This window comes from Topomyia yanbarensis, chromosome 3 (genome assembly GCF_030247195.1).
Source record: "Topomyia yanbarensis strain Yona2022 chromosome 3, ASM3024719v1, whole genome shotgun sequence".
In the NCBI taxonomy this organism is placed as follows: domain Eukaryota; kingdom Metazoa; phylum Arthropoda; class Insecta; order Diptera; family Culicidae; genus Topomyia; species Topomyia yanbarensis.
In genome coordinates, this window is record NC_080672.1 from 377,097,368 (window position 1) to 377,122,397 (window position 25,030).

Genomic DNA, 25,030 nt, shown 5'->3' on the forward strand with positions numbered 1-25,030 from the left:
ACTACTAAACAAACCGTTACCTTTTGAAGATCGGTAGTAATAATCTAGTGGAAAAAACGTAAAACTTATAACAGTACGTGAGTCGTGATGTTTTCGATTGGAATCGGAAAAATCTTTTCGGACATTTTCTGATTGGTGCGCTTATATTTATACTATTTTCAGGAATCTATACAACCTTTAATTTGTAAACAATTCAGAACAGTAGACTGCCGTCTCTAAAATCGCAAGAACTACAACGGTTGTAGCGATTGTACAAATTTGTACTTGATTTAAAGATACTCGCATCCAGGTTAACCTGTAAGTAATGGCCGGCTAGCCCAGTAACAATACCTCAGCCTCACAGGGTCGGCAACGGATAACCAAGACAACTAACCACGATTTGGTCACAACCTGAAAACAATTTCAGAAGCGCACGCAAGAAATGTGGCAAACAGAAAAGTCCAACAAATTATTTAATTTAAAAAAAATAATTTGGTGAAGAAAAATAAGGAATGAAGAAGAAAACTTTTATTTATCTCACTGGTCACTGCATTTATTCGTCAACGATGGCTGCTTCCACGTGCTGCCGCCGCTATTGATGCTGTCCGCATGTTCCGCCGGTTGATGGCCACCGGTTTTCGTCGCTGGCGTACCGTGTGGTGGTTTACTCTTCCAGCTCTTCTGCCGGGAACTTTCTCCAGCTCTCCAACGGCTTCACTCGGATTAGCGTGATAGTATGATGACGGACGACCGTTCGACACTTTTAAGTCACTGTCACTTTCCTTCAGAAGTATCTGACCTTAACTTCGGCTGGCGGAAGGTCTCCAGGCACTGAGAGTCACTTTACACACTAACTATGTTGCAAAAAGCTGTGTACTTTAATAACTTTACGGTGAAAGACTGTGCCGACTTGAAAAAATCCGAATCGCAAGAGCTTCCGGTATGAAATAGTTAATTCAATCTTTATAAAATGTTGTCGAACTTTGATAATTTCTTAAAGGGGAATAGGGATTGACCTAATGTCACGACAACCTTACCCGTTTCATCTAACATCGTTTAATTTTTCACGGGGACAGGGGGAGGTTTACCGTCACGCTACGTAATTACCAGAGGGGGTTATTTAGAGGTTTGTGACTAAATGCTACTATGGGGGAGGGGGGGGGGGTGTTAAAAATCACTCAAAAAATGCTACGTGATTTGTGGATGATCTCCAAGTTGAATAATGAAGATGGATTGTTCTCTGTTCTCTGTGGTATTTTGTTTCATAGAACTTTGCTTGAGGGACGGTCTACCAAAAGAATAACTGCTGCTCACAATACCTGCCAGTTTACAACACGAGCACTTTGAAATGTAGTAGCATTGAATTCAGATTCAGCCATTTCAATAAAATGACATTTTGGGAGCGATATGCACTGGTAGTTGTTATTTTTCAAAAACCAATTTGTCATAATTCAAAAAACTAGGCAACAGATTATTTTCGCGGCTCAAATCGGCCTTGAGTAGCTCCTCACTAGATGAGACTTTCTTATCGTATTTTCTCTGCATATCGTAGCATCTACCAATTACTTCCTACAATTGGAAAGAACCGTTAGATTAACTACAATCAGGGGCGGTGAAAAACTTTACGCCCGAGTGGGTAGAAAGCATAGGGTGAGGGGTCCATTAGTAACGATTTTTCCCTTTTCGCAATGCACACGCTTACATTACATTCACATTAAATCACGTTCGTTTATGCAAATGGAATTGTGGTACATCGATGTTTTCAGATGTGTGTAGTGCGAGATACATGCGTTGCGCATCTAAATTTTTTGAAATGGTTCAAAATTTCGAGTGGGTAATTACCCATTCGGTTATTTTCGGTATGGGTAGTACTACCCATACTACCCACGCTTTCCGCCGGCCCTGACTACAATTTGTTGAGATAATTTACTGTCTTGTTGAGTTACTAATGAGTGATATTCAGTAATTCATTGAGCACTTTCCAAACTGCTTTCTTGGTTCTGCTCTGATAGATTTTTCTCATCCTGCCACTTACTACCCTTCCTGCAGTCTGACATAAATTATGCTCTTATGAGAGCCTTTTAATGTTTTCTATAGAGTATCGATTAGACTGAGCGGCCGAATTTTGCCGTTCATCGCTTGCCATCAGGCTTCGGAAGTATGTATGAAAGAAAAATAAAGCAAAATTAATTGAAATGTACGCGATATGCATAGAAAAAAAACTTACTTGATCGCCTTAACTTCTGATTTAACTCTCACGTCCTTCACAATTCATCCGACGCATTTTTCTTTGCAGGGCAATTAGTGGCTCGCAATCAATTGCTTGGGACCAATAGCGGGCCGTTACGGACGGATTGATGGAATTACATACGTCCATCTTAGGATGCACATCGTCAATCCAATTTTTTTCCATTACACTTTTAACAGTTTTGTCAATACTCTCTATAGTGCATATTGAACGTGTGTGAACCCCGAACGATCGATTAGTTGTGATAAAGAAACTGTAGAAGCAGTGGTAGATCTTGGAACACTAGTAGTTAGGTATAAAATCACTTCCGTCTTTTGTGAGATTAGGACCAGCTCATCGTCTGACCTAGAACGAAAAAACATTTTTATTGAAGTTATTTGCTCATAACTAGGTGTGCTTACCTCCGAAGCTTTCTCCGCCTGTCCAATCAGTCACTAAGAACTTGCCGTGGGCGTATTCGCATTTGCATGACCGACACCGACAAACATTTTCATTCCTAGCTGATAATCCACAATTGAAGAATAATTCAAATTATTTGATCTGATCAGACCAAATTGAAGTACTCACCGGTTATATTTATGTCAAGTGCACTTATTGATTAAATCTTTCGTCGAGCAGTATCACAAAAATGGTGCTGAAAGTGCACAGAATCGTTTCGACGAACTGGTACTTAAATTTTTAGGGATCCATATCCGACAAGAAGTTTATGTGGTGTAAACATAACATGGTTGCTTTCGTTGCTATACATAGCAACTGAAGATCAAAACAAGAAAGTGTTGCTGGAAAACTATTTTTTTTGCCACATCGAGGGGTCACTCAATGTGCTGGTAACTGGCGGTAAATGACTCGGACGCTTTTTCTTCGGAAAATTTCACCGAGTTTCATGTCGTTTCGTTGCTAATCAGGTAAACTGTACATTATGAAAACATACATGGTACTGAAAAGTAGTACCAGTAATCGTTGAAAAAAAAGCAAATTAAAAATAGTCAGATGAAATACATGAGTTTTTAAGCCGATTTCAGTCAAAGAAAAAGCGATCTGAATTCAGTAAAAAAAAACCTCTTGGGCTGTCTCTTCATGAGTTCTGTGTGACCTGGACGAAGTATTGAAATCTAGGGGCAGATCACTTGTGATGCATTTTTAAAAATCAGCGAAATTAAATGCATTTCTTTCCATCAAAATCGAAATTTGTAATGCATTTTGCGTTGCGCGCAATGTATTTAGCGTAGCGTGCAAGACGTCAAAACCCTGCAAAAAACAGCCCTACATTCAACAAAACATCGAACAAAGTGGATCAGCGTAGGACGATTGTTAAGTAATCTTTTCTGCGAGGGAGTGCAAAGTTGATGCAAAAATGGAAATTAAATGCATTTTTTCTAAGTTGATGCAAATTTGTTATACATTCCTAGAGTGATCTGCCCCTAGTGTACAGCTCTTTTTTTTCGTTTTCAAGTTTCTCTTTGTGAGGGTGATCTGCACATCGCTGTGTTTTTGTGCCGCTCTTTTTTCATTAATGTATTTCGCTCTTTGTGCACATTGTGTGAGCAAATAACAAACCTGACGCTAGGATATAATGGGTAAGGTAAAAGATTACGACCGATCCTGTTTTGATTCTCGTGGTCTAGTTCGGCTGAAGTACTGACCACAATCATCGTCCTTGAAATATCCAGCAGCTTGCTGATGGATTCTGTGAGCGGTTTCCTGGATGAATCGTCACATACTCCACAAGCGTATGGTCTCATTAGACAACTGAAACAACGTTGATTGCAATGGGCAAATGCCCAGATTGAAATTCTTACCCACTTTATGTATCATTCCCCATCATAGACTAGATGTCCTAACGCTTCCTTAATCTGCCGAACATTCTGCTAGTCGATGGCTCGTGCCGGTTTTCTACGCTCTCGGTGCATTTAATAGTTGAAAAATTAACCCGTTTAAACATATGAACATCAACAGATGCACGGAACAACAATCATACAGCAACCACAGACTAACAGAAATAACACTATGAGGGAATTCCTACAAAAAACATCCATCCAGAAATTTTCGCAGAACACTAGCTCTACCTTTTATTCACAGTCCCAAACACTCATTTGCTGATAGGTTCCTCAATAAAAAATATACACGAAGTTTAACCCATATAATCCAACGATTCCACATATTGTTTGGATTATACCCTGAACAGGTCGTTAGGCTCTTGGATCATAAGATGTCTATCAGGGTTACCCCTTAGGTTTGGGAATAATTTTTCACTAGTGGTCTATCCTCCATATGCTTGTTCATATGTCAGTGGCGCCTTAATTTCAAATGTGGTTACAGTCCCAACTACAAATATATTTAAAATGACCGTTAAAGCGGGCGAAGCATTGTTTTCGAGTGTTATGTATGTTAGTCTGTGCAGCAACGATCAATAAACAATTACCTACAACTTTACAAGGCTTGTTTTTAGCTGTGAATTTTGAATAATTTGAAGCAATTAGAATTATCGATGTTGAGACTTATAATACAAACCAAAGAATGTAATTGCCTTTATCAAATCAAACGAATTTGGAGGAATGGGCAAAGGAAACAAATGTATGAAAAGGGTCCAAATCAGGTTGTTTACCCTAGATAACTATTCACAGACTCAATTCGAGCAGTTTTCGTGGGTAATAGAGATGGCAACACTGGCGAAATACATCACCTTCATTTGATGCCTTGAGCCAACTATCTGTCACATTTCTATCAAAAGATGAAAATTTTCTTACACGTAGATTTTTGTCTTGGCTGCTTTCAGAATCCCGTTTGTGCAAGTGATTTTGTGTATAATTAGTGCAAATTGTATCAAATTTCGTCTTTAAAACACTAGTGCCAAACTTCCAACTTGGCCGGGGTAATGTTCGCGTAAAAAGATCATCCCGCACGGCAGTGGAAATGTTCAAAAAGCTTAAGGAAAAAATCACCGAAGAGGTGAAGCAATCACCCCAGAGATTGGAACAACTGTCCAAGGGATTACAGGTAAGGGCCCCGTGAAGGGAAAAGTGGGTCTCTTGTGCAAAAGTCAGCAAAGGAGTAGCCCCACTTCTAAGAGGGGGCCCGTTTACTACGCGTTTATTACTTTTGTTTGTTTCCTTCTCGAGGCCGACTCCTCTCCGCTAATTTGTGCTGGCGTGTCGTAATTTTCTTCACGCTTCGTCTCGACTTCTGAGCGAATGTTATGATGATGGGTACAAAACAACAGCACAGTATTTGAAAATTTCTCTTGTTTTGCCACATTTGTTTTCATTAGCCCACATTTTCACGCATCCGTGATTCAGTGGGCGACTTGGTACCATACGTGCAGAGCTGAGCTGCGCTTATCGTCGACCACTCCTTATTGTGTAAACAGATTGATGAATTGATTTTCGTTTGTACGATAGTTGTTTGCGACTTCATGCTTAAGCGGCTGAAATTATCAGCCAGCTGCAGTGATGAAGAGTTGTAGTGTAGTTCTGTAATTGTTTTGTATGCTGTAATCACGAAGGCATAGTGAAGCACACTAATTTTTAATTGTATTCAATTTAAAATATTTCTAGGCTGCGGTTAGCTCGGCTTCTTCAACTACGTCGGAAATATCCGGAAGTGAGAACTTTTTCAGTATCACCGAAGACGGTAAATCGCTAATAATTTTCAATTATCCTGTTAATCATATTATTTATTTCCATCAGATACGCCTCAAAATTCTCCGTTGCGGAAATCACAAACAAGCTTGAACAGCAGCTCCATCACTAGTACTCCGGTTCAGCAAAATCAGCTCAACAACAGCACCTTGGGTAGCAATAGCGCATCATCTGGGTCGACATCTAATGCGTCTAAGAACAATAGCAGCACTATTAGCAGTAGCAGCAGTACCAACAATCTCAGCGGCAGTTCCTTCTTCTCAAATTTGACTGGTGGCAGCGTAACAAATAACAATAGCAGTAGCAATAATGGCGTTTCGCCGACCGTTAACCGACTCCGTCGATTGTCTAACTCATCGATGGCGAGTGATGTGTCGTTTCGATTGCCGGCATATGATTCGCCTGCAGTGAGTTTTAATCCGTACTACAAAAATTATTTCTAGCTAATTAATTGTAATATTTTAGATCTATCATCTCGAAACAGACATCGATGTTTCGGCTAGCGAAACAGAATCTGTCTCCGGTGCGGCCTCTTCCAATGGGCAACTGGATCTAGTGAGTAAAGACAAGTTATTCCAGGCGTACAAGAAAGCACTGGATCGTTACCAGAAATATCGAGAGCGATACACCGAATTAGCTCGTCGCTATCGGGAGCTGGAAAAGGATAACACTAAAGCGCGATCGGTCCTGGTGGAGACGCAGGATAAGGCACTGCGAAGAATTAGCGAGCTGCGTGAACAATGTTCGCTGGAACAGCAAGCAAAGGCGCATTTGGATTCGGCTCTTCGGATGGAAATTGATGAGCTGCAGTGTGTTGTGAAAACGCTGAAAACAAAATTAGAAGCTGTAGGGGATGAAAAGGATTTGATATCCTTGTCCGGCGATGACGTTGGAAACTTGGGGGAGAAAATAAAGACATTAGAAGCCAAACTGGCGGAGGAGATTGAATCGAAGGAATCTCTATATCTCGAGGTTAGCTTGCTAAAGAAACGAGAGGAGGAACATGTTCTCACTGTGGCAGAAAACAAAATGGCTATTCATTCCGAGTTGGAAAGCAAAGAATCGGAAGTTCGTAAGCTGAAAGAGCAAATATTAAGCATTGAAAAGAATATGAAACAGGTGCTATCGGAAAGGGATGGTTTTGGGAAGGAGGTAGCGGAGATGAAGAATAAATTGACCTCAACGGAGAAGGTTGCAGCTAAGGTAAAGGACCTTGAGAGCATCATCGGAATCTGTAATGAACAGAAGAATAAGCTAGAATCTAAATTTGTTGAATTCGAGCGAAAGATTCTAGAGTTGGAAAAGGAAAACCAGCGTATAAAGTCAGATTCCTCAAATTTGGAACAGGAAAGAGATAGTCTATTGCAAAAACTCACAGAAAATGAAGCAAATATAGAAAAGATCATATTAGAAAGGGATGCTTCGTTGGTAAAAATACAAGAACTCGAAAATTTGGCCAAAACTTTGAGTTCGTCAGCCGAGGTGGATGAACTTAAAGAACAAATTTCACTTTTGGTGGCTAGTAGAGATGCTTTGCAGGAAACAGTAGCGACCTCACAGAAGGAACTAGATAGCTATCGGGCGAAACAAGCCGAGTACGACGGTTGGTCTGAAGAATCGAAGCGAAATCTGGAAGATTCGCAAAAGCTAGTAGTCGACAAAGACAACATAATACAAGAACTAAATGAACAACTCAAACAGCACGAAGCTACTCTGAAGGAAGCAAATCTCAGCTTGGAAACGACCCGGATAGATCTAGAAGTAAAAAGCAAAAAACTGATTGAACAGGAGGACGAAAATTTGAAACTCAAAAAGACAATTTCCATCGATCAGGAGCGGTTGGGGGAAATATCCAAAGCGTTAGATGCCCAGAAAGAACTGCACGATCGGGATCGTGCCAGTAACGAAGCCAGCATGAAAGAAGTATTCGATCAAAATAACCACCTGACAACGGAGTTAAAGCAATTCAAGGATAAGCTAGAGAAGGTTAATGCAAAGTTCAAGAAAATAACAGATGAAAAAGGAAGCCTTAAGGCGCAAAACGAACAGCTGCAGGCGGATATCAAGAGCTGCAAACAGGAAGTAAATGGTCTTCTGCAACAAAAGGCTTCATTGGCGGAAGAAATTCGAAACGTTAAAATCATCAACGAGAACTCAGAATCCGAAGCACTGCAGTCGCTACAGGAATCAATGAGAGTGAGCTTGGCGCAAGCTGAAGAGCGTTTGCTGGAAACAACTCGCGATTTGAATGAGGTCATCGAACTAAAATCGGAGGAGAATCGACGATTGTCCGAGGAAAAGGACGAACTGGTGGAGAAGCTGGACGGAGCTCAAAAAGAAAAAGAAGATCTGGCTACGGAGGCAACTACTCTTAAGTCGAAAGTTGAGACGCTGCGAAATGAGAAAAAGGACCTGGAAAAAACGCTAGAACGGGAGATTCGAGAAAAAACTGAGCTGAAAGCCCAAGTGACCAACATCCTTCAGGAGATTGGTCGACTGGAAGAACAGCTCAAAGAAGTGAAAAACTCACACTCTGTTATTTTGAACGAGAAGCAATCGCTAGAGGAAAAGATCGAACGACTGCAGCGTCAACACACGGATGCCCGCAGTAAAGCAGATAAGGAAACTAGCCACAAATGGCAAACAAAAGTGAAAGAGAGTGAAACAAAACTGCAGCAGGTGGAATGTGAAAATTCACAACTGGCGGAAAAGAATTGTTTGTTAGAGGAAAGCAATCGACGAACTTCTGAAGAAGTCAAGAAACTTCAAACGGCACTTCAAGAGGCTGAGACTGGCCTAAAACACGAGAAAAAGAAAACAAAAGACGCAAATGCAAATGTCGAAGAGTTGAAAAAGAAGTGTCTAGAATTGGAAGAAAAAGTAAAGCTTTCTGCCGAACAGCTAAACCAGTGTGCTGGCGATAATGCAAAATTATTCAACGAAAAGGAGCTTTTGGATCACCAGTATCGCTCGCTACAGGATGAACTGGAAGCCAAGGAAAAGGAGAAACTGTGCGTATTAGATAGCAACAAATGTATGATAGAGGAACTTGCTCGAATAAAAAATTCCACCAAATCATTGGAGGAAGAAAAACAAAAACTAACCGAAGAGTGCGATGCTCTAAAAGTAGAGATAGATAAAGTGCGTTTGGAGAACGATTATCTCAAAAGTAAACAAGGCGAACTTAAGTCAAAGTTCGAGAAAGAGATACAAGCTGTTCAAGAGCAGAACAGGGCTCTGCATAATGAAATTGATGCTATGAAAGCAGGCAACCAAAATCGGCTGCTGGAGCTTGAAACCTTGATAAAGAAAGCAAACGAAGAAAAGCAATCCTTTAGCAAAAACGCTACTGACCTGGAGAAGAAGCTAGAAAACTACGAGGAGATTAAGATAGAAAATGAATACCTTAACACACTGATAAAGCAACTGGAGGGTGAAATTCACTCCATTAAGGAGGAAAAGGCAAAACTGCTAACGTCTAGCAGCGTCAAAGATACTGAAATAACAGCATTGAAGTTAAAAGTCAGTCAGAATGAGTCCGTAGTTGAGGAAAAGGACCAGGAGATCAAGAAACTTATCAATGAGTTTGTGGGTAAAGAAAATGAGATGAAAGCTAAAATTCTGACCTTAGAACATGGGAAGTCGGAAACCGAAAAACGGTTATCTGATGTTACAACCATTAAAAACAAAACCAGCGACGAACTGAACACAGAAAAAGCAAATTTCGCGGACTTTGTTAGTCAAACTGCCGAAGAGAAAAGATGTTTAGAGGACAAACTAGCAGACGCTGCAAGAGCAGAAGAAGAGTTGAGAAGCAAATTAGAGCAAACAAAGACTGATCTTGAAGAAGCAATGACTAAAGCTAATACCATTCAAGAGCAAGAAATCACCAAACTTAAACAACAACTGGATTCAGCGAATAATGAAAACGATCGATTAAATCTAGAGCTTCGAAACACGCTGGAACTAAAGCTGCAAAATGAAAACTATGTTCGCGATCTGGACGAAATGAAAAGTGAACTGAATGTGGCAATGGCAGAAAAATTGGAGCAGCTAGAACAGTACTCGAAGCTGAAGGAAAAGTTTGATTCGTTCAGTGCAGAAACGGAAGCTAACGTTAGGCGGTTCCAGACAGAAATCGAGCAGTTGCGCGAGCAATCAAACGCTGGGGACGATCGGGAAGAGAAGGGGAAGGCGTTCGACGAGATGCGCAACAAGAAGGACGAGTTGGAGAACAAGCTGAAAAAGATTATGCACGAGGTGCAGGATGTGTCGAATCGGAACTTGTTCCTGGAGCAAAAGTGCGAAAATTATCTCATTCTTGAGCAGTCCAATGAGCGGTTGAAGCTACAGAACGACAAACTGTCTCGGCAGCTGGATGAAACTCTGGTAAGTATTGTTAAATTTGCCTTGGCGGGTTGCGCGTTTGTTTATAACGGAAACCTCGTGCGACTGGTATATGTGTACGCCTCCACAAATCCTCTGGCTGTCGCGCTAGCGTACTGAGCGCACTATGTTCAGAAATTCTAACAAAATCAAAAGGGTTCTTAGATGACTCTTCGTGGAATAGTCAACCTAGAAACCACTCTTTAACTTGCGACTAGAATCCAAAAACGAAATCAGCATAAGTGACATCGCTGAGCTGATATGATTGGAAACAGCTTCTTGAGAAAGTGAAAAAGTTTCTGGAAGGTGATCAGAATCAAAGTCAGCATGTGTAATCAATTCGCTACAAATGTGGCTTTGATCTGCCGAAACAGGTCAAAACCAAATCAATTGTTGGTGGATTTCTTACAGACGTAGGCCCATTCGGAAACAACATTGAATAATAACCAGCAGAGCAATCATTAAAAAATATTTTACCGTTGGAATTGCTTTGAGCATTATTCCAGGATCACCGATTATAAAGAATTTCGACCGACATTGCAATCGTCAGCTGTAACATTGATTGTTGCAAGAGATTTTTTTTTCGTTATACTACCTAGATCCATGGGAACAAATGAAGCGTTGTGTGGAAACTAAATGCGAGGCTTGGTAGCCGTTCTTTTAGTCGTGTTACCTGTCATTGAAGCATGACACACCTTTGTAAGATGGTGTGACGGAAATAGAAAATCCTTTTATAGGTAGAGAAGTCATTCTATTTTGAAGCGGATTAACCCGTTTAAACTTGTTTTCTTGAGCTTTGCCTGAAGAAGCAGATAAATTTTTTATTTTTTGTTTTTGTTGCTTTGAGCGAGAATTTATATTTTTTTTTCTCGAATAGGACATGCCCAGAAATTCGATTTATGGTTTTTGCTACAATTAGCGCATTTGGAACATTTTGTGGTTTCTTTCACCGAACAAGTGTTTTATCACCACAGATCATACATTTGGAATCAAAATGACAATTTCTTGTACCGTGCCCAAAGCCTTGGTATTTACGACACTGGTCCGACTCCAAAAATTCGCAAGAAACCAGTCAGAATTCCGGATGAGTTTGACGGGGTAATATCAATATTAGTTCCAGCTCAAATTTTCGCCACCACTTTGTTTGCAACCTAAGATGGCCAAACGATGGGCGTAAAGAAGCTGATATGGGGCAGGCAATATCTATCAATAGGATGCGAGAAACCTGCTTGCAGCAAATGAAATGGAGCATGTCAGAGTAAACGTAGGCACTCCGAAAAGATTCGCTCGACTTTCACTCAGACATCAGACATTTGCTGGATGCAGGTTTCTTGCATATCGCATTCTAATGTCAGCTTCAGTTCAAGCTCAGTTAGTACCAGCTCCACTTCAGATTCTCGCCATCACTCTGTCAGCTGCCTAACTCACCGCTTACCTGATGTTTACTGGGATGCATCGAAGGGGTTAAATTATTTTACCCTGTTGTCATGTAAAAAATCTGTACCGATCTGTACTTTTGTACAAAAATCTGTAATCTTAAAATATCTATACTTTTCTAAATAAATCTGTACTTCTGGCATCACTGGTTGGAATTACGTTGCAATATGGTTGTCCGATGATGATTCGTTGAAATTGTGTTCGATGGGTAACACGGACACCTTCGTGATTGGACGTCGGTAAGTCGCGCCATCGCAGAACACGTCCACCATACGTACCAGTCCTTTGTCGTCAGGGTGCATAGCGGTAATTCGTCCCATCTTCCATTGTAAAGGAGGTTGATTATTATCGTGAACGAGAACGATCATGCCTGGGCGCAGATTTGGCATAGTCCGATAATTTTTCTTACGCGATTGTAACGAGTTAAGATAGTCTCGGCTCCAAGCACGCCAAAAATGCTCACTCTTGAGCTGTAACTGTTGCCAACGGCTCAAACGGCTTACCTTTATGTCCTCAAGCGATGGTTCAGCTGGTGCGATAAGTGGTCTGCCTATCAGGAAATGTGTTGGAGTTATTACCTGCGAATCTGCAGGATCGGATGAAATACTGAATAAAGGTCACGAACACAGTACAGCTTCGATTTCAGTAAGAATTGTTGCCATTTCCTAGCATTACCGACGACACGCTTCAGATGAGTTTTAGTTGATTTTACTACCGCTTCTCAAATTCCACCAAGCTCTGGAGCATCTGGAGGAATGAAGTGCCATTGATTCTCATGTTGTGCACTAAATTAATGTACTTGGTCAAGTATTTGTTTGTTTGTTTTTTTTTAACGGGCTGATAGGACTGCAGCTTATAGCTTGAGGGATCTCGGTCCGTCCCGCGAGACAAAATTTGCAAAATCGGAAGGATTAGCGACTGTCCGCCAATTAAACACCGGTCCTCGGGAGGAGGACTAAATTTTGCGCCTGTTTGTCTCGAAGTGTGTAACGTCAAGTTCTCTATTTTGTCTGGTCCAATGTATCCTGCTCCTAACAACGCGTGCTAAGTCGTCAGTGATGCAATTAAAACTTCGCATTGAATCCGCTTCTATTTTCTTCCTGATCTCCTCATGGGTCCCCTAGGCCAGAAGCGGATCAATCGACTGTTAAGTAAATTAGAGTCTGTCATCCTATGGAAAATCATCCTACCATCGCCTTGGGGTCAACGTCATATTGGCAAGTTTCGCATTGAATCCGCTTCTGTCTCTTCCTAATCTCCTTTTTGTCTCCTAGGTCCGAAGCAGATCAATCGACTATTAATTGAAACGGTAAACATACTAGCAGTAGTAGTCCTTACTCGCGAATACTTTTCCTTCAACTGTGCTGTTTCTTCTCTATCTTATAACATAACTCGATTATCCCTGTTCTAGTCAATATACATATTCATTACATTATGTACCAGCCAAACCCTTAATTTTTCTATTATTATTATCCTGAGTAGCTATACCAGTGAAGGTATTTTAGGATTTCGCAAAAAGAATCTCTGCCAATAAAGGCGTAAGAAATATTTATCCACTATTAACCATAAAGTTTGCTCGAACCGAATGTCCGCCTGGTTCGACTCGAATAGACCACACCGACCCGAAAGGGTTGCTTATCATTTCTGAGAGCCGGTGTGCTTGGTCGAGTTTAGTAATCATAAGAACAAGTCCTGAATAATTAACTATCTCTTAGGTGCCAGTCCTGCACTCCTTTTCTGAACTAGCCTCATACTCACGATCAAAAGAGTCGACAACTAGTAGGATCCACCCAAGCGAATTGATCAACTTGCAAGTAGGAGCACATATCTACCAACCAGCCTAAAAGACTTCCGAATCAATGAGAATGGACCATGCCAGTCGAAGGCCACAGGCCCAGCGCCATCTCGTACAGTGTCATTGTCATTTCTCAAGATGAGAACCTACAAAGCCTAACTGTTCGTATGTGCTAGTCCGTATAGATTTTGGTTTGCTGAAACAAAACAAGAAAAGCAAAACAATTGTGATTAGTATCGTAGCTATAATAAATAAATAAACGATTTCTCCTCTGTTGTCGGTTTTCCTGTTCGCAGTCCTCCCTCCTGTTCCTGATCTGTTTGGGTCACTGGCTTTCCGTTTCCTTGGCCGTCCCGCTCTCCCGCACCGATCCGCACACATCGTAGCAGGAGAAACAAATGAATAATTGGATATTGATGAGGTTCAACTGTGGCAACGCTTCTTGCATAGTGAACCACGCTCCTCCACGATGTCATCCCATCCTGCGTTTGTCTTCCAAAGTTGCTGTACCAGAAGCTTTGCCATGACGATGAACGAGGCGAACAAACCAATAGGATCGAAAAATTTTGCGATTTCAGAGTAGATTGATCGTTTTGTTACCCTTTCAATTTCAGCCAATACTGGTGAGCGATTAGGACCATATCATGAGTTGGATCCCATAATAGACCAAAAACCTTGGTCTCATTAGCGTCATATTCTTGGATAGTTAGGTGTTTTTCACGGTCCTCGGACGGTATGTGTTCTAAAAATTCGACGGAATTCCAACACCACTTATGTATGGGAAAGCAACTTCTGATAAGCAAACCCTTTAACTGACGTTGATATTCGATGGCTTCTTCGACGGTGTCAGCAACAGACAATGTGTCATACATATAATAGTCCTCCTTAAGAATGCGAGCTGCGATCGGAAAATCCTGTGATTCTTCTTCGGAAATCTGATTCAGACATCGAGTGGCTTGATACGGGACGGATGCGGTTCCCTACGTTCCCGTATTCAATATCAAAACTCGAAGTGGATGCGTGGGTTGTTCCCTCCAGAAAATTCGGAGGTAGCAAGTGTCCTTGGAAGCCATGCGTATTTGGCGATACATTTTACTTATATCTGGCGAAAACTTAATGGAATGCTTCCGGAAACTCAACATGATGGAAAATAGGTCTCGCTGCACAATAGGGCCTAGCTTAAGAATGTCGTTTAATGAAATTGCGGATGACATAGACTTCACAGTAGCGCTGAAAACTACATGCTACTTAATAATGGAATTGGTTGGACGAATAACAGCGTGGTGTGGCATACACAATGTCCGAGTGCTTCGTATTCTCACATAAAATCTATGTACGGCGATCGAAGTTCAGGGCAACGCTGCAACCGCTTTTCCAACATCAAGAATCGCTTGAGGGCTAATGCACGGCCATCATCCAACTGGCCGAAGGTATCCTTAAATGGAAGTCTGACGATAAATCGTCCACTCTGATCTCGTTCAGTTGTTGATAATGAATGAGCTTCACATGACTGCTCTTCGGCTGACAACATTGTAGTACCAAGAATTCCCTCGATCTTCCAGAACTGACGCATTATCTCCTCCACTCTGTCTATTGAAGCCAGGTTTGCATGTTGCATGGCAGGTTCGGTCACGGTAGCCTCGTGGACTACTCCAGCGACCACCCATCCTAGGTAGGTCTTCCTTAGTTGCGACATATTATCAGCGATAATTAAATGCCTAGGCTTAAGCAGGTCGAAAAATAGTTTAGCTCCGACCAACAAATCGATTTTTTCCTGGCTCATGGAACGCAGGATCGGCAAGTTCAATATTACTGGGAATATTCAATTTCTTCACGTCGAGTTTGGTAGGCGGTAGTGTAGCGGTTACCTTTGGTGTAACTAGGTACTCTAGATTAGCGTAGAATCTTTCATGTCGAAAACGAAACTTCACAAATACATTGTCACGGGCCAACGTTTTGATGGCATTTATTCCGGCAATTGGAACGTTGGCTTGTTGCTTTAGAACACCAAGGATGTTCAAATGCGCTGTGATGGATGGAACAGAATGCACATTGTGACAAGTTTGTTCGTTTCATAAACCCATTGACCCTTACTCGAAACGAGTGTTATGCCAAATGTCTTTCAAAGCGTAGAATATACTGTTAGGTCAATGATCTTATTCCAAATGACCAACAACTGTGCTGCCCTTCATGGATGCTTCTTCCATCTAAACCAAAGTTTTTTTTTCAGAAAACTAAAACAACTTGGTCATCAGGCAAAATATTCGAAAGCTCGCCGATTGCAACTCACTAACAAACAAGTTGTCGCCTTGGTCTTCTGGCCTCATCAAGATATTCCAATGGCACTCGAAGAATTGAGAAAAAGTTGTCCAAAGGTTCATAACGCTTTTTTGGATTGCATTAGTGAAAGTTATATTTTACGGTAGCAAGGAACCAAAAAGTCTTAAGAACCACTGTTACCCCCCGCTTTATGGTCAGTTTTCGAAAATGTGTCGTAAAAGATTCCTAGGACCTCCAATAATGTGGAAAGCTGGCGCAATAAATAGAACGGTTTGTTAAATCGTGGAAATCCTTCATTTTATGGTGTGTTGAAGCAGTTTTATAAATTTAAAAATTCAAGGTTTAAAAATTTTAAACTAACAATTTAAAAATTCAAGAATTTAAAATTTTTAAGGCAACTCGTAGAGAAAAATGCTAGTACGTACGTTTTACGTACACTGCAAGCGGAACCAACAGCTAAAAGATCTAAACTCACCAAAGGAACTAAAACTGGAAACACTTTCTTTTTAGTACCAAATCTAATAAAGGTTGGGTTTCGGCTCAATAAATTCAATTTTTCAATTTACATTTCGATGTTTTTCGGGTATATGGAATTTGGGCGAATGGCATTCGGGTGAATGACATTCGGGTTTATGTGACATTCGGGCAAACGTCTTTCGGGTAAATGGCTTTCGGGCGAATATCATTCGGGCAAATGTGATAGAGTCCCCCACTACATATACCCGGCTCGGTAGCATCAGTCTTCGACGAATCGGGTTAGCCAGTGGTGTAGTTAAGTTGCGAAACGGAAGTGGTGTGGCCAAGGGTTAACCCACACACGTGGGCTTGTTTCAAGTAAGACTGCGTCTGCCCACGACCATTGATTACACTCTCTCATACATTATGAGAAATGGTTTTCACGGCAATTGGTGCTGCAGAGAAAAAGGTTTTCTAGAGAATGGTTCTTTCTAGGAAAAAGCTGCGGTGATTTTGTTTCCGCGGAGCAGAATGGTTCTCGGGAGAATGTCGCATACTGTCTGTGATCGCATATGAGTCCCATAAAGATAGTAAATCCCATAGAAAACGGGACAACTATGCGATCATGGGTAGTATAGTCCTAATTTTAAAAGATAATGTGCAAAAATAAGTGTATTAGACTATAGATTGCAACCAAAATATTTTTTTTTGGTATCGAAAAATATTTCCATTTAATCTTTTTATGCTAAATCGTATGTATCCACTTTCAGGTTTCAATGCATCACAGTGAAGGTATAACGGCTAACACCGAATTCGAATACCTGCGGAACATTTTATTCCAGGTGAGCCGCATTTTTGCGACAAATAAAATACATTCTAAAACTTGTTCTACAACCCTTTCCAGTACCTAAGCGGTAACGTCACCGGTAACAACTCGACGCTGGTGAAAGTGATTTCAGCGGTGTTAAAGTTTACTCCTCAGCAAACGCAAGTCGTGCTAGAAAAGGAAGCACACCGGCGGTCATTGGTAAGTAACAATTTTTACCATTTTTATTCAAACTAATTCGGCACTTTGTAGATGGGTCAGATCAACAATCTTCTATAGCAGGAAAAATCGAACGCTGTGCATCAGCAGCTGTTGAAACCTCGTACTACTCACTATCGGTACTACTAGCGTAACCGCCACCGATGGACAAAAGGTTTGTGTAAATACGTGTGTCTCTTCGTCCTTGTGTTTCGGATATACTTTGGAGCGTTCCTTTTTCGAGAGCCGTCTGAAATTCAGATGTGCGTCCTCTCAGACGGGGCAAGACTGACTACTTCGGAACGCAAAAGTGCGACTGGATTGCCGAGACTCTGTTTGGGTAGAGTATTAGAAGAAGAAAAAGTGTTACACTCCCTTTAATTGGCTCCCACTTTGATTAAAACGTAAAAAAATGTGTTCAACCAGCAAAATTAAGTATAAAAGCCCCACCCTCCAAATTTAAAGCGGAATGTTACCACGAACAAAGCAACATATTTAATGTGTTTGTTAGATGAATTAAACTATGGAAGTATCCCAATTGAGTAGTATAATTTGAAGGTAATCAAACATATTTTTTTAGAGAGCAGTCGAATCTATTGTAACTCAAACACATGGTTATTAGCTAACAAGGCAGAAAAGGTCGATAATTTTATAAAAGTTATAGACGGATATTGTCCACCACGCTGTTAAGCGGGCTCCAAAATATGTTATTGTTTTTAGAACCTTGTAAAATTGGGTTCTCAGAAATCAGTTAGTGAAACTAATTTTCTACGACATAGCTAACCATCATCAACATAATGAAATCAGACTAAACATTGTAACTTAAGAAGTAGGATTAGAGAAAGGTTTTGCTACATCTAGTATCTTCAATTTATAGGATGAGATCGGTGCGACACCTCATCGAACACGGCAGTGCAATTCCCCAAAGTTTAAAGCTATTCTATCGCTTGCTTAGTTGCGTATATTTAACGCGGTCCACCCACTTATTCTTCGTTGTGCATTTTTTTTCTCGTCTGTGACCCTTCTGTTTATATGTATATTTACTGTTGTGTAATGCTTTTAGGACGTAACTTTTGCTATTATTTTATTAGTATTTTAATTAATAGAGGCTTTAGCCGATTTAGTTCTATGTGTGAATAGGTTCTGTTTGATTTAACTTAGTAAAGGAAGTTTTTTTTCTCGGCTTGCGTCACCCACCAACGAAAAGTAGTAATGTTATTGCTTTATTCTTGAGAGAAAACAAATGTCGAAAAATAGAAGGAAGAAATTACATCCGGTCCATATTAACGATGATGGCAAACCAATTTTTCGTAAACTGACAAGTTGTTGAAAGGGTTATGTAGTATGATAACTGTACGGTTATAGGTACCGGAAAATAAATAGAAGCTATATTTTGATCAAAATCGATCAGAGAATATCCGAGCATAGCTCTAGAAAAATCATGCAAATGCTTGGAAAATCTTTCAAAAGCTGCATTGTTTATGGTCACACATTGTTTTACCTATAAACAAGCATTGTTTCATGGTACATCTGAAACGATAATCTTGGTACGAAAGCGCGCTCAGTGTGAACAATTCGTTTGATAAACGTGAATTGGTTCAATCGATTGGGGAAACTGGGGCAGTTTGGGAAAGACGCATTATGTTTCTTTATTTTATATTTATCTGTTGAAATCGATCATATACTATTTTTTCTTAAGCTTTATTTATAAGCAATATAAAGAATATACACCCAAAATGGTCAACGAAATAACAATGAAAAAATGCATGAGGTTACAATATTTTTATTTTGTAGTTATCGCGAGGAAGAGGGAATAAAACACGGTTTCTACAGCAATCCTTCAGGGTAAGCTTCAAAGCTATTTTAGTCTACAAATTAAATCCAAAGGTCACTCATAATTTGGGTGTTTCTATTAATTCCAATCCTGTTAATCTTGCTTCAAAGAATATTACCACCAAAAAAATTAATTCAGCTTCTGTTCTGTTAAAAAATAACCTGTTTTTGCCACGCTTTTTCGCTTCATCGTCATTCCACTTCCAATATCGATGGTTGACCGCATGTGCCGGATTGCCAGTTATACTGAACTTGTGTTGACGAAAGACCTCCGCAACAGTAGTGTATCAGCTTCTTAATTGAACGAAGCAGTCTTGAGCTACTTTCTTGTAATGACAAAACACTCCATGGGCCCTATTCTTACAGTCACGTCACCTAGTGGCTAGAAGAAAATATCCTTCTATTCACCAACTGACGTGACTGTGAGAATAGGGCCCCATATGTCCGGCCAGACAAGAACCGTATCCTTATGCTTTCGGATAAATGGTAAAAGTCATGTCTTCTCATTTTGCAGCGTAAAAAAGTGTGTTTATTGTGCCGGATATATTGCTTCTGAAACCGCAATCACACATTGCCTGCTGAACGAGAAATTTCTTCGTGAGCTTTGACATTTTGCATGTTTGAAATGTTCAGCAACATTGTGCCGCAACTATTCTAGTACTGACATCGGTATAAAGTGTACTTCACATTGTGTTTCATCGTTCATTATCAAGCAATAGAAATTTGTACAGCATTGTATCGTACAACTTGCCCACACACTCGATACTCTGTTTCCTTCAATGCTCATGTCTCATGGTCGTAAAGAGCAATAAGGAGTATCAGCGATTAGTATAGTCCAAGCTTTGTGCATAGGTAGGTTACAGATCTAGCTGACTACGCAAACCATAAAAAGTTGTATTCACAGCCGCAAACACACGTTTTTAACTCACAGCTAACATCGTTATCACATGTCACTATTGTTCCAAGATATATGAATTCGTTGACAACTTCGCACCGTACCACGTTGATTTTCACCTCGGAACCAACACCGTTTGAGTTGCCTCGCTCTCTACCAGTTACCATGAACTTTGTCATGCCAGAGTTTATAGACTGTCCGATTACTGCAACCTCCCCTTTAAAAGGCACAAATACTTCTTCTACTGCAGTGGTTTTCAACCGGGAGTGAGTTATACTGTCGTAGGGAGTGTGTTATGAGGGGTGAATATTAACTTATCTTAACATTCACGTCGGATATTAATTGTCTTTATATATTGTGTCAGTTTGTCAAGAATTAAGATGCTGACCGAGAGTGTTCAGAAACAGGGTTTTAATGAAAAATGTATGGTATTCATTCAATTGAAAATCAGTTTTTTTTCTTTTTCTGACAAGGTAATGGTGGTGGAAGCGGGCTATTTGGCATGAAGTCATTTGGTATAATGGACGTTTTGCATAACAGACATTTGGAATAATTTTGAGAAGTGATCATCTTGCAGGCCAAGCCATAGCGTGGTCTCCTGGCGGCGTCTCAGTTTTGCGCCCCTTTGTACTGAGGAAACAATTTTAGGAACTTTGAACTGGTTGGTGGATTGTTGATTAGGGTGCATATCATTAGATTTGAATTTCCAGGCCAAGGTTCGTCACGGCATTCCGGTTATACTCCATACAGAACCCATCCATTTTTTTGTACAAGCAAGTGAACCAAAGATACTTTTATGTTCTATTGCTGATTAAGTGTTTCACATATTCTTCGTTCCACTTTCTAAGAAAATAAGTTGCATCCAGTGATCGAGTGTAGATAGATGACCACATTATTTTCCACTTTAAACAAATTGAACTGGGTTCGACCGTATCCGATCTTCTTTCGGATCAAAGATAGTCTGCTTAGTGTTCTAATATTCCGCAAGACGTAGAAATATTCAGCTATGCCAGATATATCGAAAGTTCGCTTAGATAAGCTCAGAATTATGATATTTTGCATAAAGAAAACAAAATTACATTACTGTCGACAAGACTTTTATATAGAACTAACGCGTTTTCATACCCGCACACAAAGTTGAGATTGATGGTGTAGTTATCGATGCGACATGAAAATGCCTGGATCTACTGAAGGACGTACTTGGCTGTTTCAAAGACCACTTGCTCCAGTGAGTGAAAATTTTGAATGGCAATCGCACCGGACGGGATAAAATGGTGTGTCCCTTCAAACTGGTGTCGGGTAACCTTTGGGGAGACTGTGTTGCGTCTACTTCGACAAGGATCGTCTGCATGATCGGTTGCTTGTGTCGCGCGTCATGCATGCAGTGAGACCGTCAATATACCAGCAAGAGGAAGCTCTGCCGCAAATCCGAAGCAAACAGCACTTAATCTTACACATTTGAGAAGAAACTAGGAACGCCGAAAATTTGTGATTTTTCAACCAGATTCAACTTAGTGCAGGATAGGACCTAGGTTGGGACCCAGCAACTTTGTGATATTGAGGAACTCCTCAATCCTCAATTTTCACGGTACGGCATGGAATTATTTTGTCGATGATAATTAATCTAGCTTACTCTACGACCTATGTTACAGCTTAACCTTCCGGCAGCCGCACGCTGCTCTGAAAATCTAGCGACATCGTCTTAGAGCAGCTGCTCGTTCAGTGAGCAATTTGCGCGACTTCCGGAGGGTTAAAAAAGGTGGGCTGCTTTATTGCCCATGATCACATTTCTGTTTCCCTTGTTTCTATGAGAGGAGACAGTTTGCAATAATTTTCGGTATTTTTGTTGAAATTTGTTGAAAAGTCTGTGTCTTGTCCGTTGTTTATTCTGGACTAACAGGACCGTTGCGTAGTCTTCTGAGGCCTTTGGTAAAATCTCAGTTATGCGCCTAATTTTGTGTGTACCTGGGAATGATACTCCTATCCTGATTTATTTTATGACTTAATCTCGCTTTTTTCGATTATAGAGGTTTTAACCTTATGATCATTCGCCTCTTCGGGTTAGAAAAATCTCTTATGAAAAATTTCAAACCCTATGTGCGGGGTTGGGACTTGAACGCAGGTGCGCTGCGTACAAGGCAATCGACTTACCAACTATGCCACGCCCACCCCCAAATCTCACTTATTTTATGAAGCAGACCAAGATTTTAGCGCATCCCTAAAGTTGGCGCCCTTGGCCAACCTGGTAAATTGCACGCAACGGCTCTGCCTGCAGGTCATTTAGCATAATAGACAATTTGGCATAATTATTCTTAACTTCAGTTGTTATTATTATAACCGCCAGTAAGTTTTAGTTTTCCATACAGCGTTTCAATAATTAAAATTATCCTTCTTTGTATCATGAGCTGTTCTTTCGAATCATAAGCCGTTCGATCCAAATAGTTAACTTTATTATTTCTGGATGTTACCAACTCTTTCAAACGATGGTTTATTTGTATTTCACTTTATCATCTGACACGTAGTCTTAATGAATATGTTAAAATATCAAAACTTAAACTTAGATTAACCTATCAGAATATATTGGCTCAAATGGCACGTTCGTTAGATTAACCTAGAGCTACCAATTTTATTAGCAAACTGACTACAATTTTCTCCAAAATCAAACAAATCGTCCACTAAAGCGAATATGCGGATACACGATATAAGCGGTTCATTATATACGAATGATGTTCTGTGGAATCTTAGATGCAACAGCGTTGTACTACGAGACGATCTGGATGGTGTTCGAAAGTCCATTAATGACAATAGATGCGGTGCGTCAATTTCTCCATTCAGCAGCTTTCCAACGAACAATGCTTGTTGGGTCTTCCGGCGTCGTTGCAGCGTGTCAAGTCCTAATAATCGACATCGATCAGGATACGGAGGCATATTCAAAGGATCATGCCATGTCAAGTTTTTCAATGCTAAACGAATGAATCGTTCCTGTATGCGTTCAATCCTCAGACACCAAGACGTCTGATGTGGACACCAAACAACAGAGGCAGTTTCCAATATAGGACGGACCTATCAGGCAATACGGATCGGTGAAATCCTTCGCAATCTTAGCGATGAACCCCAACTGACGATTAGCTTTTGAAATAACGGCTGAGCGATGTGCATCGAATAACTTAGAATCCAACAGCACGCCTTGATCCTGAACTTGCTAGACTCTGGTCAGTGAAACATCGCCAATGCGGTAGTCAAATACCATCGGTGTTGCAATACGGTGGAATGTAATCACTACACATTTCTTATTTACTACTAATTTGTTCTTCTGACACCATAAAACGAACAAATCCAGTAGTGCTTGAAGAGGTTCGCTGTCCTCGATCGAATGTACAACAAAATATAGTTTTAGATCATCGGCATAAACTAGCTTACAGCCGCCTCGCAAGAACAGTGTTACATCGTTGAAAAACTGAATAAACAACATGGGACCGAGGTTGCTACCTTGAGGAACTCCAGATGCGTTGGAAAATGCAATCGAAAAACAGGACACGTAATACTCTGCCAGAGACGCAACAATTTGCAAAGAAGTATTCGATGGTTGATTTTGTCAAAAGCAGCTTTCAAGTCAGTGTAAAAAATTGCGTCAATCTGAGATGTGGTTTCAATCTGTGCGATGCATGTCGACGTGAACTCCAATAAATTTGTCGAGACAGATCTTCCAGGCACGAAACCGTGTTGTTCGAATGCAATGTAATTACGAGTGCTTTCCTGAATCATGATTTCAAATAATTTTGAAGCAGCGGACAGGCTAGTTATACCACAGACTAACAGACATAATACTTAAAAATAAAGCTTCGCCCGTTTTAACGGTCATTTTAAATATATTTGTAGTTGGGACTGACATATGAATAAGCATATGTGGAATAGACAACTAGTGAAAAATTACACCCAAACCTGAGGGGTAACCCACGAGTAAATGAGTGGTTGGGACCGTGAATAAAAGGTGGAGCTAGTGTTCTGAAAAAAAATGTCGGATCAATGTTTTTTGAGGGAATTTCCTCATAGTGTTATGTCTGTTAGTCTGTGGTTATACTACGACAATTACTCACGTTTCGTCGATCCGTCGATTTTGAAGACAGGCAACATTATGGATTGTTTCCAAATGTCGGGAAATTTCGCCTCGGCGAATGAACGGTTAAAAAAAAGTACAGAGGTTCTGTTAAATCGGCAATACAGCGACGAAATATTACTGTAGAAATACCATCAGGTCCAGAAGAGCTCGAATTTTTCATTTTTAATGCAGCCGACATGACCAGTTCTGGCGTTATTGTAAACGTATTTAGGTCAACCAAGTCTGGGACGGCCAAAGCGGCCGACGCAGCGTTCTGCATAGAGGCGACATCAGGCGAAAAAACGGAAGCAAAATGATTCACGAACAATTCACAAGAAGTTGCAGCCGACGTAGATTCGCTTTGGTCCAAATATACGGTAGACGGCACTGATTCAGATTTCCGCTTGGAACTCCAGAATCCTTTTGGATTTCTTTTTAAACATGATTGGACGCGTAGAACATACGATTTGTATAAAGTTGCATTACGGTACCAGTACGCATTACTAGCACGATGAAAGCAATCTACAGTCTCCGGAGTTCGCTGTTGTCAAAGCTTACGTTGACATGCACTTCGTACACGTTTTAAATCTCTTAACTCTCGGGTACTTCAGGTAGGCGACGCAGGATGACGTTTACGCGGCACGTTAGAGGCCAACCACGATTCTATTTTATTACAAAACATCTCCGTCATACAGTCAACTCTATTCAGAGCGGAAAGTTGTGACCGGTCTATATTGCGTAGATAAGCATGCAAAGCAGTAAAGTCTATTTTGCGAAAGTTGAGAGAATCAACTACGGACACGAAAGGCGGCTCACTGATGTTATGTACGGCTGGGACTGAAATTTCCAGCGACGGATGGTGTGTATCGACCGGGAGCAAATGATCGGCGCAGCATTCGACAACACACGTAGATGAGCAGAAACACAGATCCAGTATACGGCCCAGTAGATTGGACATAC

General features: G+C 40.7%; 1 protein-coding gene and 1 long non-coding RNA gene across 4 annotated transcripts; one reads left to right on the forward strand and one right to left on the reverse strand.

The window, feature by feature from the left end:
• Positions 1-1,902: 1,902 nt before the first annotated feature.
• LOC131694149 (uncharacterized) lies at positions 1,903-2,930 on the reverse strand. Of its 2 annotated transcripts, none has more exons than XR_009306414.1 (4): positions 2,795-2,930; positions 2,629-2,723; positions 2,207-2,572; positions 1,903-2,129 (listed from the first exon to the last, which is right to left on the reverse strand). It is a non-coding gene; the product is annotated as an uncharacterized LOC131694149 (long non-coding RNA). The 2 variants fall into 2 exon arrangements; XR_009306413.1 differs by having other exon boundaries at positions 2,629-2,727.
• Positions 2,931-5,009: 2,079 nt separating this feature from the next.
• Positions 5,010-22,872, forward strand: LOC131694134 (myosin-10-like). 2 transcript variants are annotated; one of them, XM_058982578.1, is made up of 7 exons: positions 5,010-5,224; positions 5,782-5,857; positions 5,914-6,272; positions 6,331-10,254; positions 16,990-17,061; positions 17,124-17,246; positions 17,298-22,872. In XM_058982578.1, the coding sequence occupies exons 1-7, from the start codon at positions 5,141-5,143 to the stop codon at positions 17,322-17,324; spliced, it is 4,665 nt and encodes a 1,554-aa protein (XP_058838561.1). In that variant the 5' UTR covers positions 5,010-5,140; the 3' UTR covers positions 17,325-22,872. The 2 variants fall into 2 exon arrangements, with proteins under 2 accessions (XP_058838561.1, XP_058838562.1); XM_058982579.1 differs by having other exon boundaries at positions 17,307-22,872.
• Positions 22,873-25,030: the final 2,158 nt, after the last annotated feature.